This window comes from Thamnophis elegans, chromosome 4 (genome assembly GCF_009769535.1).
Source record: "Thamnophis elegans isolate rThaEle1 chromosome 4, rThaEle1.pri, whole genome shotgun sequence".
NCBI lineage: Eukaryota > Metazoa > Chordata > Lepidosauria > Squamata > Colubridae > Thamnophis > Thamnophis elegans.
Window position 1 is genome coordinate 97,931,491 of NC_045544.1, and position 16,681 is coordinate 97,948,171.

Below are 16,681 nucleotides of genomic sequence, written 5' to 3' on the forward strand. Positions count from 1 at the left end.
TTATATATAATTTCAGTATCAAAAACAAAATTGTTTCTGAACACTGAAACTTTGACTGCTGGCATACACAATCAAGAAAATGATCTAATGTACTGCTGTGGACATCCCACAGGCTTTTATAGAATCCAGCACAGTGTTTCTCAACCTTGGCAACCTGAAGATGTCCGGACTTCAACTCCCAGAATGCTGGCTGGGGAATTCTGGGAGTTGAAGTCCAGACATCTTCAAGTTGCCAAGGTTGAGAAACACTGATCCAGCAGGATTTTTTTTATTGCTTTATTATTGATGTGGAAAAGGGAGGTATTGTATTGTTGCTGACTACATTTTTTCTACCTTATCTTTAATCTTGCGCCATGGAAGTTGACCAACTGCAAACTCTACCAGCATATAAAAAAGGGACCACAGATCATCATGTCGACCCATTTCCTGCAATAAAACCAAAATTAGTTACAAAATATTGTAGCTGTCAATACTGTCCACAATGGCAGTAAACTATTGCTACCCAGAAGGTATTGCAAAAATATCAATTGTATATGCAGCATATGTATGTAATAAAACTTAATAGTTCATGTAACCAGAGTTAAAAATCAAAAGCAGTAATTTCCATACATTCTAATTTCAGTGCAGTTTTCTGTATTGTCTGTTGAAAAATTCTTCCACATCAGTAATGGAACTCTATGATGCATGTTGCACATCATGATGTTTGAACCAGAAAGGTCAAAAAAAAGAACATGCCTACTATTTTGTAATTCCAAAAGAGACATTAACAAGGTGGCGCAGTGGTTAAATGCAGCACTGCAGGCTACTGCTAGATCAGCAGTTCAGCGGTTCAAATCTCACCGGCTCAGGGTTGACTCAGCCTTCCATCCTTCCGAGGTGGGTAAAATGAGGACCCAGATTGTTGGGGGCAATATGCTGACTCTCTGTAAACCGCTTAGAGAGGCCTGAAAGGCCTATGAAGCGGTATATAAGTCTACTGCTATATTGCTATAAGACTATAGTTGGAAGAAGGTTGAAATTTATAGATTTCATGAAGACAAGTCCTTTCCCCCCCATTCTGCATTGTAGTGTATGCCCCACTGTACTGGAACTGGCTTGATTTTACTGTTATTCTAAACAGAATCTTAAAATATGCCTAAATACTTAAGCTGCTGCACTGAAGGAGATTATCTTTTAACCTTCTTTGTACTGGAGAATAAGAATCCATGTTATATTCTAGTTATATCTTAACTTATTTAATTGCTAAGTGACTGAATGAGCTTTGCACAGTGAAGAGACAGTTTAGAGCAAATCTATCCCCACATAATCCACACTTCAACAGAACACCACTCATACTAGCCAGAAAAATCTCCAAAAGCCCTCTAGCATTCATATGAAAACTGTTAGCTTCTATGGGCAGACCATCCTAAAAATTCTTCCATCTCTTCCACAAACAGTAATTGCTCAAAGTTCAAAGCTCAGCAGAAGAACACCTATAAAATCCATCAGCTTCATATCATCCAATTCATGTTCAGCAGGAAAGAAGCTTCCTGGTATACTTTCTGTTTAGATTACAATGTCACAAACTTCATGTTTGAACAGTCAAGCCACTAGTAATGCAATGTGAGGCAGTCGGCAAACTGCTGTGCTGGGAAAAAATATTAATAAACACTGCTTCATGCATATAAATTCTGATATTCAAGATAATGGAATCTAACATTACAGACTATCAGCACTCTAGATCTTTGTAACAGCAGAGAATTTATTAGAATGTCTCAATCGTTAACAGCCTATCACATAAGCTAAGGAGAGCAGCATTTTCTGTTTCAATCCAGGATTCTTTTAAGCCTGGAGAATCTGAAGCAGTGGACAGGAGCCTCTGTAATATGAATTACATAATCATTAGGAATTAGATCCATCTCTCCTTGCTCCTTCAGGCAGATTGACAAGATGAATGTAGATCAACAGCTTGCCTTCAGAAGTTGTGGATACTGGAGGTTTTTAGAAGAGATTGGACAGTCAGAGACCACCTTACAAAATATGATTCCACCTATCCACTCCAATCATCTAGGATAAGCTTGCTAAATATCCCAACGACCCTCCCGCCCTGTGAATAAAGGAATTGGAGTTCTTACGAATAGTCCGCAAACTGAGAAACATGCTATCCCTATAGATGCAATTTCTCAGAATTTCAACAATTTCTTTCAACAGGCTTTTGGACTCTTAGCAAATGGTGAACAACTGATCATTTGTGGTAGCTGCTTCTTTTTAAATGGTGCAAATATTCTGTTTATGGTTTGCTCTTCTGAGTGCCCCACAAACAGTTTGATTTGGGTAGTGCAAAATATTGCAAAATAAATAAATATGCCTGTGCACTATAATACAACATGCGTACCCTGTTCAACTGTACCTGAGTCACACCAGGTTGTACTGTGTGTGACACTTCTACACCACACTCAACAGCAAAAGGGATACTTTTCCTTTAATCTCTCTCATTTTACCCCTTCCATACAGACAAAGATAAAACTTACTCTATTTTTATGTGCATTCACTGACGCATACCGGACTGTTCCCCGGAATCCAGCAACATTACGAGGCTAATGAAAAGAAGATACATTAAATTTATTTATTTTTAATGTGAAAGAATGTAAAGCTGTCCACCTTTTCTTCATTGCTTAGGTCCACAAACAATTTTGATGATAAATATTAAGATGAACTGATGGTCAAATTAGAAATTTTGGTTATGGATTAAAGATGATTTTTGAACAAATCTTTTAGAAATAATAATACTTCCTACTGGAAAATACCATTGTAAGATAAATTAAAATTATCATTTAAAAAAATGTATAAAAAGATAAGATCTCCACAGAAAATACTATAGACCTCAGTGGACAAAGGATAACAGCAAAGTGTTTTTCCCCCAGTACAAAACAGTACACTGGTTTCAGAAACTTAAGAGCATGTTAAAAGTCAAAAATAGATTCAGTTGACTATACAGTAGAGAGATAACAACCTCATCTTTCTTACCAAAGTACTTCAGTTGCTAACTCAGTTTCTTTCTACTGCTCCATCTTAATTCACATGGACAGAATCCCTTTGGTGCCAGGAAATAAAAAGTTCAGGAATATCCCTATATATTTTAAAGTACATTTAAAAATATCACATGTGAAAACTATCAGAAAGAAATTTGTAAGGGGGGGGGCTTACACGCATGCATGCATGTTTGTTTGTATACAAAGTATTATACATATATATTGTTTAAGAAAAAAACAGGACTGATTATGATTCACAGATGAGCATAATTTCAGTGTCAATAATTTTAGTTCCTTTTATTGTGATGAAAAAATTATCTATGAAAAACAAGCAAAGAGCAACAACTGGGTCCCCACTGTACTAATGTTTTGTTGTATTCCACAAAGTATAGATAGGTTATCATCTATCAGCACAACGGGTACCATTGGTGAATTGCCTTTTGCTCCCTGTAACTCCTCAAAAATGCTCCAAGAATTTGAAGGCCAAATGCAGGAAGGTGGTACAATGCAGAGCATAAGGATAGGTATTCTGTTGTGCAGATAACAATCTAGTTGGGTAACTTTGGACAGAATCTTCTATCTTCAATTATTTAATAATTGAAGCCTGATTTTCAGAATTTACAGGATGCAGTGATGCTAAAAGAGGGCCATTGCTTACTTAACTCCTAACCCTGAGTTTAGTCACATAAGTTTCAGTCACATAAACATAAATCACCAGTGTTATATATTCTACTTTCTGGAACAAATCATTAATTAGGATAGATGTTATTCAGTATATTTGGAAAAAATATATTTTTAAAAATTATGATAAATAAAAAAATAAATAAATGTCACAATTTTGCTGGCTTTAACAAATACTTTGGTCTCCTTAGCATATGCTAAAACAAAACTTTGAAGAACTGTCATTTTCTCTTATTGTTAGGATTTCACAATTTTGGGTATATATTTCACGTTTCTAAAGGAAATATATTTTCATGTGTATAAACAGGATTTGGTATCTTCAGCTTTTGCACAATAATTACAAATTTTAAATAGAGATTGTTCTTAAGGCCCAAAGGATCTTCAACATATGATTTACTGCAGTTCTACAAGGGCCAAACTTTCATAAATTCAAAATCCAGAAAGCTCTTGGCCTAGGCATAAAATATTGAAAGCAAAAATTATTTCATGGAAACAAAATAAATGGGAAAAAATAACTTAGAATTATATTCATTATTAAAACAAACACAAAAAAAAATTAAATAAGAAGCATTATGATGGCTCACTCACAACTTATGGTTGAGATGGTTATAAGCAGCAGATGGGAAGCCAACGCATCAAACAGTCTCAAAAAACGAGCCCAAAAGAACTGTAAAACAAAGAGAAACCCAAAGAAAACCATGACAATAAAAATGCAAAATGAAGGGAAACAAAACAGAAACAAATATAAAATTGGATCAACATTATTATCATCTCTTCCCCTACAGAAGTGCCTTGTATCTCTTACTTGAGTTAGCTAAAGCTCATCATGCTCTAGATATCCTATCCACAGTAGTGCATTGTGGCTCAGATTTTAGAGCAGTGGTCTCAATTTTACAGCCTATGGGCAGATGCAGAATGTTCAAATCATTTTCTATGACCTGCCACAATATTTTGTGGGCATGAAGGACACTGCCCATCAAGGCTAGTTCCTTGAGTGGATATAAATGCTCAGGCTGAGTAACAGGAAGTACAACAGCGGGACCTGATTAGCTGGGCCATACAGCCAGCACCACAAACCTCTTGTGCCAAGTACAACTGTTGTCTGGGAATCCAACCCACCAGTGGTGGGTTGCTCTTACCATCGCTACCGGTACGCTCACTGCGGTCTGCTCGTGCACACGTCAGATGTGCGCTGCGCCTGCACTGGATGTGTGTTGCGCCCGCGCCGGACATGGGCTCCACATGCATGCACAATCCACTGCCCCTGCGACAGTCAGCTGCTCGTTGGGGCTCGCACCAGCACCGTACACTGTGCACACATGTGCAGTGTGATTTTTGGCATAAATACAGCTATAGAGCATGGGCGGGCGGGCCAAACGAGCCACTATGCCAGTACGCTCTCCACTGCTCCAGGTCACTACCAGTACAGCCGTACTGGGTGGTACCCGCAGCAACCCACCACTGCCACCCATCCTCACACTTCATGACACATGCTGTTTCCAAAGCAGTCCCAGGCTCTTTGGGCAGGAGCAATGTGAAGATGGGATTTGGCAACAAAACAAATGCTGGAAATGCCCAGAGAAGGGAGAGAGAAAGTAGCTGAAGGACAGAGGGGCAATTCTGGCTACCCTATCTTGAGTTTTTCACAATTTTGCAAGAAATGGGGAAAAACAGAAAGCAATAAGCAAGCTAGCAAAATCTCTTGAGAAAAAGGGCAGAAGAAAAGAAAACTGTTTCTTCAGGAAAGAGAAAGAAGTAAGAGAAAAGCGGGGATTTTGACAGCTCTTCATGGTATTATTTTTCCTTATTTTCCTCTTCAATATTAATATTCATTAATCAAATTAATGAAATCACTGAGAACTAATTGGTTGAAATGAAATGACTGTTTTGCAAGAAACTTTACTGTTTTGCAGTACATTTTTTAAAATATACTTTAATGGCATATCATGATATTCTCCATTTTTGATTTGTATCAAAGACTTCAATGTTTTAACTCCTGAGCCAATAAACTACTCCTCAGATGGACCCGACAATTTGAGTTTCAGATTCCAGTTCTAAGGACTGACCCAGTCTTTAGCAATAGAATTATAGTCAATATCCTGTAGTGAATTTCAACAGCCTTTTGGTCCCCATGTTGTAGTTTGATAAGAGGTAAGATTAATTGACACAATTTCTCAATTTCTTCTTCAATGTTTGTTCTAGGGATGGCCATCATTTGAATCCTCAGGGGTCATACTATTCTTTATCTCCAAGGTCCTTATTTACTAAGGATAGCTTCTGTTTCTATTTCCTAACAATTAGTTTTTATTTTTATTTTTTGAAGACTCTTTGGATACTTTTAAAAATCTGTTTGTGGGTTATTGGAGCTCACATTTTTTGGGAATAACTATGCCTCCTGATAAAGGATATAAATATCAATATACAGTATGTATCAGCAAAAGAAAAATCACAATGCACTCTTACTCAAACATAGGTTTATTCAGCAATTCTGGCCTTTCACTGTATTTTAGGCAGATAGAAACCATGTTCCATTTACTTTAGGGTGTATGTAGCTATTCATCTATATAAGCAAGAGGAGGAAACTTTGCAACAGCTACTGCAGAATGTGGAACCCAGGTGGGCAGACTTTTGACAAAATAGTGTGTATTAGGTAGATCCATCTTGTTAATTGATCTGTGAAATAGGGAGGCAGCCAAAGCACCTGAGATAGCTCCAATGAGATCTTTTTCATGTTATCATTTTCAAGGTGAGTTCTTACTTTACTAAGGAAGTGGAGGGATATTTGAAAATTTGCCTAGAGCAATAAAGTCAGAAAACCAGAACTAAATGCAAGTGAGCATTGCTAGACTTACACTGTGATGATAAAAGCAGTGAAATTCCCTGCACTTCAGTAGTCTGAAAATTCCCACCTGGTGGCCCTATTCAAAATTATTTAGACCCTTTTATAGTCAAGCAGGTGAGAAACACCTATAGGCATACTGGATAAATTCATGGCTCGGCAGATAAATCAATAAATCATAAATCAATTCATATACATTGTAGATTGATAGGAAATGGGCAAAGCCCATGGTTGATGAGAGAAGGAAACTTGTGTTGTAATCTGGGATATGTTTGGGTATGTAGGACCTATAGAAGCAGATAGGGATCGCTATAATATTAACACTACCAATTTGTAAATTTGACTCATGCCCGTACTGGCTGCATTAGATGACAAGTTGAGGCATGAGGCTTTGGATCTGGAAGGCAATCTATATAATTTAAGGGAGATGGGTAATGTCATTTGCTTTGAAAGAAGTAGTTCTTGGTTCCAGCCACGTTTCATAATCCTTGCTTGGTCTTCAACCTCCTATCTGTAGGAGGTTATTGAGAAAGTGATAGGAATCAGCTACAGGATCCTAGAAAAACAGATTATTTGGATCGTTTTCAGTCTGTATTCAATTCCAGCTATGAGACAGAAATGGCACTGGTCATCTGATAAGATGATCTTCATGGGGATATAGATAACAGAACCCTGCCCTCTTGGCTCCATTAAACCTCTTGGTGGTATTCAATATTATCAAACATTGTATCATTTTGGACTTTACTTGCATTGGAATTATTAATACTGTTCTAATATGGATCTGCTCACACCTGAGTGGATGGTTCCTGTCAGTGGTCCTGGGGAAATATAGAAAAAGCATAGAAAAAGCATTTGAGTTCCAGTGTAGAAAATCACAGGGTTTAGTGTTTTCCTTTTTGTTATTTAAATAAAACCACTGGGAGAAGTCATCAGGTGTTTCAGGGTGAAGTATCATCAGTGCACTTAATCTATATCCAGTCTGGACCAAGGAAGTCTTGAACCCGTATCTGGAATCTTTGACAATCTTGATGGACCAAAACAAGCTTAGATTAAAACCTACCATATTTTTCGGAGTATAAAATGCACCTTTTTCCCCAAAAAAGGGGGTGAGAATCTAGGTGCATTTTATACACTGAATACAGCATTTTTGTCCTACCAAAACCCTGCCCCCTTTGCAAAAATGGATGTGCAGAGGGTTTTGGAGGCTTGCAAAGTGCTCTTGAGGGCTGGGGAGGGCAAAAATGAGCAAAAAATCATTTTTGCTAATTCCCACCCCCAGCCTCAAGGAGCACTCTACAAGCATCCCAAAGCTCTGCATGCCCTTTTTTTGGTTGTAAAAAACAAGGTGTGCAGAGGGTTGGGAGGCCTGTAGAGTGCAAAAACTTTTTTTTTAATTTACTTCTTCAAAATCATGGTGTGTCTTATACTCCGGTGCGTCTTATAGTCCAAAAAATATGTTACTTCCTTATCCTACTCCTGAAGATTAGTTAATATCTTCCCGGAACTTAATCTAGCTGATCGTAAAAAGGGGCTGTTGAGAATCCCTCTTACAAGAAAACATGAGTAGAGCAAATGTCAGTCATCTTCCAAGTTAGCCCTGATTTATGCAACCCCCTCCCTCTCAAGTTACATGCAGACCTCTTAATATTTTATAATATATAAAATTATCTTAATGAGTGTTCAGTCACAGTTAATCTGAGGTCATTTATCACAGATACTTAATTAGTGGATTTTATTGTTATACAGTGGGACTTCAGGTCACAAAGTGCTCAGGCCATGATCAAATTGGGTGCCGACCAAAAAATCTGCTAAATGTTTCATTCAAGTCACAAACACATTCTCGGGTGCCGAATAAATACTGCCGTGACAATTTTCCCTGCCATGGCAATTTCCCCTTCCACACCATGACCACATGCGGTCAGTCTTGCTTCTGGTCACGACTAAATCAGGTGCTGACTGAAGTCTGGAACGGATTACAGTTGGCACCCGAGGTCCCACTGTATAATGTTTATTGGTTTTAGTTTTTGTTTGCTTGTTGTACATCACTAAGAATACTTCCCTAGTGGTTTGGATTATAAATGCTGTTAGTAAACAAGTAATAAATAGGTTTTATGTGTAGTACGATTCTACTGCCAATTTATAAGACATTTCTTTAGAACCTTTTCTGGATATCAGAATGTACATTTGATTAGATCACAACAATGCCATTTCCATATGGGCCATATCCAAATGGAATATTCTTTTGAATCAGGGCTAGGCTGATTTTCATAAATATAAAAACTCCATAGCATTGTTTTCCACCATCATTATAATAATAATCTTTCAAAGAGATTACAAATTGTGAAATGTGATTGAATTCTACTAATTATGTATTATGTGCAGTGAGATGTAGAACATTAAGATTTTGTCTTTAAAAAAAGCCAGGATTTAACAAGGCAATTTTAAATTAAACAAAATTTATTTACACCAGGAAAAAGGTAGCTTTCTGAAATATGCAATCATAGAGTGGATGTAGATGAGCTGATTTTTACATAATTCAATTGTTGGTTTGCTTGCTTTGGAGTTAGTATGATGTGTAAGCACATTCACCAAGATGTCTAAGCCAAACAAAGCACATCAGGATTTTCTGCGACATTAAATAGGTTTTCAAATATATAGGCCTTATTTTATTCTGGGACTGGGAGCTTTCAAAGTTATCTCATTCCTTAGGGATCTACAAGTGGGGAATAATATTAAATAATAGGATAAAATAAAATAATAAAGTACAGATCAGTTTTGCCATAATTGATTTCTTGAAAAGTGAACGGATTCAATGCAAAGTTAGTATCTTCTTGAAATAAAGGCTTTGTATTTCATAAGCTCAAACATAACAGGCATAATTGCAAACAAAAGAGAAGAAAGACACAGTTATGGTTTCCACCGCCACCACCCACGTTAGCAGGAAAAAAATTCTGCTCTGTTTAAAGCAAATTTTAGGAAAGCTTCTAAGTACCACATAAATCTGAAATGGAATTGGTAATCTAACTTGGTTATGAGATCATGATGTGAAATGCCTTTAAATACAGAGACAATGATTAATTATCACCATAATGCTGTTATGTCTTGAGTGATAATGATGACTAAACATTTATATCAATATTAGGAAATACCAGAATCGGTAACAATCTTCATTTTTGGATTTGGATGCTCTATTTAAAAACTGGTCATGTTATAAACAAGATTCTGTTGTGAGGTTGTTGTTGTTGTTTTCTTCTTCTTCTTCAAATATTTAGACAAAGCTGATCAGGCACTTTTCTATCACATTCTGCTTCAGCCATACAGTCAAATCCAGAAAGTCATACTTACACATATATGCAATATCCTTAAACCAAGTATTGCAAACTGCTGCAATGCAGTCTGATTCATGAGGAAATAGCTTTAATCAATAATCTAGAGCTGAGTCAGCAGAACAGCAGCATGCAAAGTTTTCAATTCATGCAAACAAAAGAGACTTCTCATGATAAAATGCTGCATATTTCTCATCGTTTCAGAAATGCTCTCCAGAAAACCAAATAATTTTCAGCAAGGAGATTTATTAAACTGGGAGGAGCATCACACTATCAAGATAGATGAGCCCATTATCAATGACAATCTAAGGCAATGTGTGTCACTGCATGCAGTATTTTAGATAACAGCTTTCACTGTCAAACTGCTCTTAAGGTTTCGAAGCTTTTCTAGTGAGTTTTCCCCCCTCTTATGCACCAAGATAAGAGAATAAGCCAGGAAGAAAAAAGAGAAAGAGTGGCTGCCATCTCATTCTGCACCTTCTGCCTGAGAAGTTGCAGCTACCATTAGCAGCCTAGCTTGCTGGGAAAGGCAGAAGCATTAGCTGTAGCTTCTCTGCCCATCTCAAGAGAAAGAGCAAGGCAAAGCCATAAAGAGGCAGCCAGAGATGTGGGGCATCCCCATATATGGCAGACATGAGCCACCCATCTCCACACTCTCACTGGAGAGCCATGAGTGTGCCTACAGTACCATTCTTTTTTCCCCACCTTTCACACCTTTCCTACTTGGGGTACCAAAGCCTTTATATGGAAGAGTTTGGAACAGAGAAAATGTATTTTGTTTTGTGCAAGAAACACGCATGTGGTAATTCGGAACATTGGTTAGACGATTCTGGGCAGGTTCCAGTCTGCCAATTTTGGTTGTTCAAAGTTTTACCCAAGAAAAATCTGGAAAGGCATTGCCATGTTTCAGAGCTGACAAGACAAAACAAAACATTCACAAATGTTTTCTTTGTTAATAGGACGGTGGCGCAGTGGTTAGAGTGCAGTACTGCAAGCTACTTCTGCTGACTGCCTGCAGTTTGGCAGTTCAAATCTCATCAGGCTCAAGGTTAACTCTGCCATCCATCCTTCCGAGGTCTGTAAAATGAGGACCCAGATTGTTGGGGGCAATATGCTGACTCTGTAAAACGCTTAAGAGAGGGCTGTAAAGCACTGTAAAGTGGTATATATGTCTAAGTGCTATTGCTATAACAAAGGTAGAACTATATTAGTTTCTTTGAAAGTCTGATTTTCCCAGACAAGCAGAATTCAGTTAATGATACAGATGTACAGTTCTCCCCTCTGTCTCTCCATCCTATATCTGCTTTCAAAAAGAGGATGGAATATAGCAGTTTCTGTTACAGTAGCAGTTTCTGTCTACAACTCCGGAATTAATTATCATCCTGCCAACAATAGCAATGCTTCCGTTTAAACTGACAGTGTACTTTTCCTTAAAAACGTCACTGTCACTGAATTTTCCAAAGCAGTTAGTTAAGGGCTCAAGTTAAAATTTAGTTGGCAACTTTTCTGTCTTTTTCAATTCCCTCAGCATAAGTATCTGAGGCAACCGTAGAATCTCATCGAATGACTTCTCCCAACTGTCCCCACTGCTTTTTTGGCTGGATGTTTAGACTTTTGAGCTGTTCTGATAACAGTGCTATCAGATAGAGTACACGTTATGGCATTAAGATACATCATAATGGAGAATGAACTCATCTTTATGATAGTTGTGACCTATAACATGAGCACTATAATATTTCTTAAAATTCTATTTCATCAATTATACTACCTAATAGATACATACAACTGATAGAAAAAACCATCTGGAGTTTTGGGACACACTGCCAGCATGTGCTATTGAATTCAGATTCATGTTCTTTCTCTTTAAATTTAATAAAGCTTTTCAAATTTAAGTCCTTGCTAGAGGACAATAATGCACAGAATGAAGGAAACGGACTAAACTTTAATCAAAGTAAGAAATATGTCTTGATCAGCCAAATAATAGGAATTTAACCTGAACTGGATTCAATTTCTATTTCATTTACCTTGGAAATTGATACTGTCTATTTGGTTGGTCTCCTGGGTTCATCTCTGATATACACAGGGTTCTGTATTAAACAACTACTCCCATAAGGATGCTAATAGCTATATTTTGTTTGGGACAATAGGTTGGGGTACCTAGGAAAATATTTTTTTAAAAATCAACTTCCAGAATGTTAGAGCCAGACCAATGGTAGTGATGGCTATAAAGCAACATTGCACAATGGCTACCAGTCTAAATCTCAGAACACAATTTTAAATATTAATTACGTATCTCAAAGATATAAACAGGACCAAGATTTGAGAAATAGTACATTGTTCCATACTAATCTAGCAAGTTTATGTGGTCTCAAAGAAACATTTTTATTTTGGATGCTGGTGTCTAAAAGAGATTGACAACATAAGTGGGTCTTAAACTATCTCTCGGTGTTTTCTATTATTGATATAGTTTAATGTATTTATTGAACTAATTTTAAATTGTGGTTAAGTTTTAATGTTGGCTATTTTATTTAAATCAAATAGCTACCTGGCATACCTAAGCAGTAACTATAAAAAAGAAAAGAAGAGGGATGACATGGTTTTAACCATATTGTTTGCAGATTTGCTCTGCACTTTAATCTTTAACATACTGAATAGTGTGATATTGGGCTCTGTATCACAATCTTTTCTTTAAAAACATTTGGAAGAAAAGTAAAAATAGAGAATAATTATATTGGTACTTAGAGCTTTCACTGCACAAAGTACAATTACCTGGTAAGCAAGATGAATTTAACTTTTCAAACTTTCAAGCTTATCATTAAGCTTTAATCCTAGCTTTGGTCACTGGCTGGAATAAGAAACTTCAACATTCAGCTCTTCTTTGGGCTCATCTTGAGAGATCTCATTTGACCCCACTGAAATCTTGGCAAATACTGGGAGCAGTGTCTATGCAGTGATTAATTACAATGCCTACATTCAATCCTGAAAGATATGTATAGAAAATATTGCAACTCAGATATAATGTTAAATATTTGCCCATTCAAAGCTACATGAAGCCAATGGGTACAGTCAGCATTGATTCAGGGTACCATGATGATACCCAATGCTGCATTGCAACCCCATCCCGTCATGAAATAGGAAATGCTATTAGTATTTTGTTGCAGTATCTGAAGGCTGTGGGAGTTAGACAGGATGAAATAGCTAAAAGTGAATCCCAGCAAGATAAAATTGCACTTTATCCATTCAGATACTGTGACTAATCCAATGTTGACTTTGACAGAAACTGGTCCCTGAATTGGGGGTCCTTCTGAACTCACCACTCCTACTTGAAAGATAAGTGGACTATTTGGCCAGCTGGCTGGTGACTATTTATGGGCCTTCCTAGAGCAAGAGGATATCTTAACAATAACTCATGCTCCATTGTCACTAGTTTGGACCAACGCATTCTATTTGGAGGATGCCTTTGAAGACTTCTTAGAAGCTTCAATTAATCCAGATTGCAGCATCCAGTTATTAGCCAGTAATTATCATCAGGAATATTGTATAGGTGCTCCCTATTAACTTCTGGATATAATTCAAAGTTACCATGTGATTGCCATTTATAAAATCTAAAAGACTTGGTACACAAAAATGCTGCTGGATCTCAGAAGTCCACAAGCAGACTTGTCATATCTGATTTGTCTCTAACAGAAAATAATGATGATGATCATCAATTTCTACGATAAATAAGATTCAGAGGCTTAAAGGGGCTGAATTTCAGAACTGGTTACCTATCAGTGGAATAGCCTCTCCCTTGATAGTAAAATTGTGTTCAATATTTTGGTTTTGTAATTTAAATATTTTTGAAAATCAAATTGTTCAGAAGGGTCTATGATTAGCATTAGGATGCCCAGTTTAGTTATTGGTTTTTGTTTTATGCTTTAATTATTAACCATACTGAAGATACCTTAATATTTAATCATTGCAGTCTGCCAGGTATCTGGCAATACATTTTCTAAATAAATAAACATAACACCATTTTTGTACCTGCTGCATTAGTTTCTTAAAGGGTAAATATTAAGTGCTGGTTTTTATCTATGAACCTCTTCATCACCTGTTTCCTAGATATTTTGAGGAATCTTTCCTTCAAATAAACCAACTCATTTCATGATGAGGTGCTTAAGGTTCCCCTCCTTTTTGAGGGTCTGAGGGCTCTCAATGCATTATTTCTCCACTGCAATCTCATTATTTTGGAACAGGCTTCCTGCCCTAAGAGGTTCAGTTATTGCCCAAACTAATGCCATTTAGTAAGGCTATTATTCCAAAGAACCTTTGTTACTATCTCCAGTGGGATTGGGCACCTTTATTGTTTTAACTGTTTAAAATCTGTTTATAATTATTATGCTGCAAACCATACTGAAATACTGTAGAGAGGCGCAGAAGAGCTATCATAAATCACTGAATTAACTGAAATCAAACAGAAGAATCTTATAGCAGTAGAACCTTGCTCTTCAGCAGTTTCTTCTAACCCTCTGGAGATTTTTAGGGATGGTAGCAGGAGAAAAAGTAAGATTGGTTATATATGCCACTATCATTCACAACATTATCAGGTGCAAATTTGCTTCTTCTGAATGAGCATAAATTCAGCATAGGCAGTGTGCTTTAAAAAAAAAACAATCTTCTATAAAAGTTGTTAATGGATAAAAGGATGAACAATTTACAGTGTTTTATTTTTTTAGTACTGATATAAGTAACTGATAGAGACAAGACATATGCATTTTATTCTGAAATCATGTGTAACAACTCTTCGCCCAATTAGAAGACTCTATCATATTCAGTTTTCATCTCAACAAATAGGTACATATGTTAAAGTGACAGCCACTGCAAATATGAATAATACAACAGTGCCCTTGGACAGACTGGCAGTAATAAAAGATAACAATTTCCCTGTCAGTCATAGCCAACTCTAGGGCATGGTGCTTATCTCCATTTCTTTGACTGAAGGATTCAGAACTGTCCAAAGACAATTTCAATGATCATGTGGCCAGCAGGGCTATTTGCCAAAGGCACACGGAATGCGGTATATAAATATACAGTGTACTGTGTGCCTTTGGCATGTACACAGACTGGCAATATAAAAATACACAAATGCACTGATTGTCAAAATATAAATGGAAATAATAAAAAGTGTAAACATATAATGATATTGATAGAAGAAATATTTATAGCTCAGGTTTGATGGAGTCCTTGGTGCTTTCTGAGCTTGGTTGTTTTATTGTAGGCATTTCATTACCAAACTAAGTTACATCATCAGTGCACTGTTGATGTTGCCTAGTCTGGTAATGAAACATCTGCAAGAAAACAACCAAGCTCAGAGAGCACCAAGAATACCCACAAAAATATAATTGTTCTTTTTTATCTATTACAATGACAGAAAAAGAAATAGAAAAGACATCACTTACAGGTCGGACTTCACCATTAGTATTGGTATACTGCCGGGCCAGACCAAAGTCTAACATATAACATTTCCTGTAGGTTGAAGGCAGCCGTCCCATGGCAAAATTAGACTAAACAGGATCAACACAATAAGAAGATGTCAATATATCAGTATCCCTTCATGGGTGATAAAGCCACTATCCAAAATCTGTCAGTTACTATTTTTATCGTATTTCCCATTATTAATCATTTTGCTGTTACATCTGTGATTAAACAAAGTTCTTGTATTTAATGCAGTAGGTTCCTGACAGACTAATATATCAATTCAATCTCTGTTTCTAGTCATCTGAAAGTAGAATGTATTACCTTTCTCTAATTTATTCCAATTTATCTAAACCCATTTTAAAATCTAATATCCAAACTGAATATAACATTTGAAGGGGGGTCCAAGTGAAGCAGAATAAACTAAATTAATTATGTAGGAAACATCCTTGTACATATTTCTTGCAGCTGCATTACATTGTTAATTTATACTCAGTTTGTAATAACTCCAATATTTTTTCATAACTTTTTGCCAATGCAGTTATTCTATAATTATACATTTATATATGTTTCCTATTGCCATATTTTTATTTGTTGAATCCGATAGTATCATTCTGAACCCATTTTTCTTCCAACATCAGCTTGTATTTTATTTCTAGCTCCTAGAATATTAGCCATATATGCCATTTTCAAAGATAAGGTAAGCTATAGTACAATAAAAACAAAAGGGATGAGAAAGTGATGTACAGATGACTGTAATGAGGATGGCACATAAACAGAAAAGCAATACTGGCAAGATAGAATAAGCAAGCAATTAGACCACATTTGCATCTCTTCTAAATCTAGTATAGCTAATTGTGGTTACTTTTTCTGACCTGGAGGAAGGATAGAAAGACACTGATATTTTGCCGTTGTTTGCTAAGAGAGGAAGAGATCCTTTTTCCTTTTAAAAGGTTTTTATATTAATATTATATATGTGTACACTAATAAAAGATTGTGTGGTAATGCATACCAAAGTCTATAAGAAAAATGAGGCTTGAAAGCACATGAGAAGGTGAACAGTATGCAACTGGGCATGCAATCACTAGTAAATGTACTCTTGAAAACCAGACTTGGTAAAGATATGTTTTCAGCTCCTAAAGACGCTGGATTTTCAACAGTGCATAGAGCAAAAGGAAGGATATCAATCCAACTCCTTCAAGAAATAAATATATGCACAAGCCTAGGAGTTTAAGAAGTTAGCTGGAGAAAGTGTTCCTGGTATAAATAGAGCTTGCCTGTTTTAATGGTTAATGCGTTAACCCAGGAATTGGAAGACCGAGTTCTAGCTCTCACTTAGGCATGAATCTCAGTGTCACTCTCCCTCAGTC

The 16,681-nt window shown here is 36.6% G+C and overlaps 1 protein-coding gene across 1 annotated transcript in view; it reads right to left on the reverse strand.

Moving 5' to 3' along the window:
* Positions 1 to 16,681, reverse strand: part of TTBK1 (tau tubulin kinase 1) — a 94,365-nt gene that overhangs the window by 39,769 nt on the left and 37,915 nt on the right. The window contains exons 6-8 of the mRNA XM_032217158.1: positions 15,296 to 15,400; positions 2,511 to 2,576; positions 334 to 426 (exon numbers count right to left, since the gene is read on the reverse strand). Of these exons, the coding sequence (XP_032073049.1) occupies positions 334 to 426; positions 2,511 to 2,576; positions 15,296 to 15,400 (264 nt within the window). The remainder of the gene's footprint in view (positions 1 to 333; positions 427 to 2,510; positions 2,577 to 15,295; positions 15,401 to 16,681) is intronic.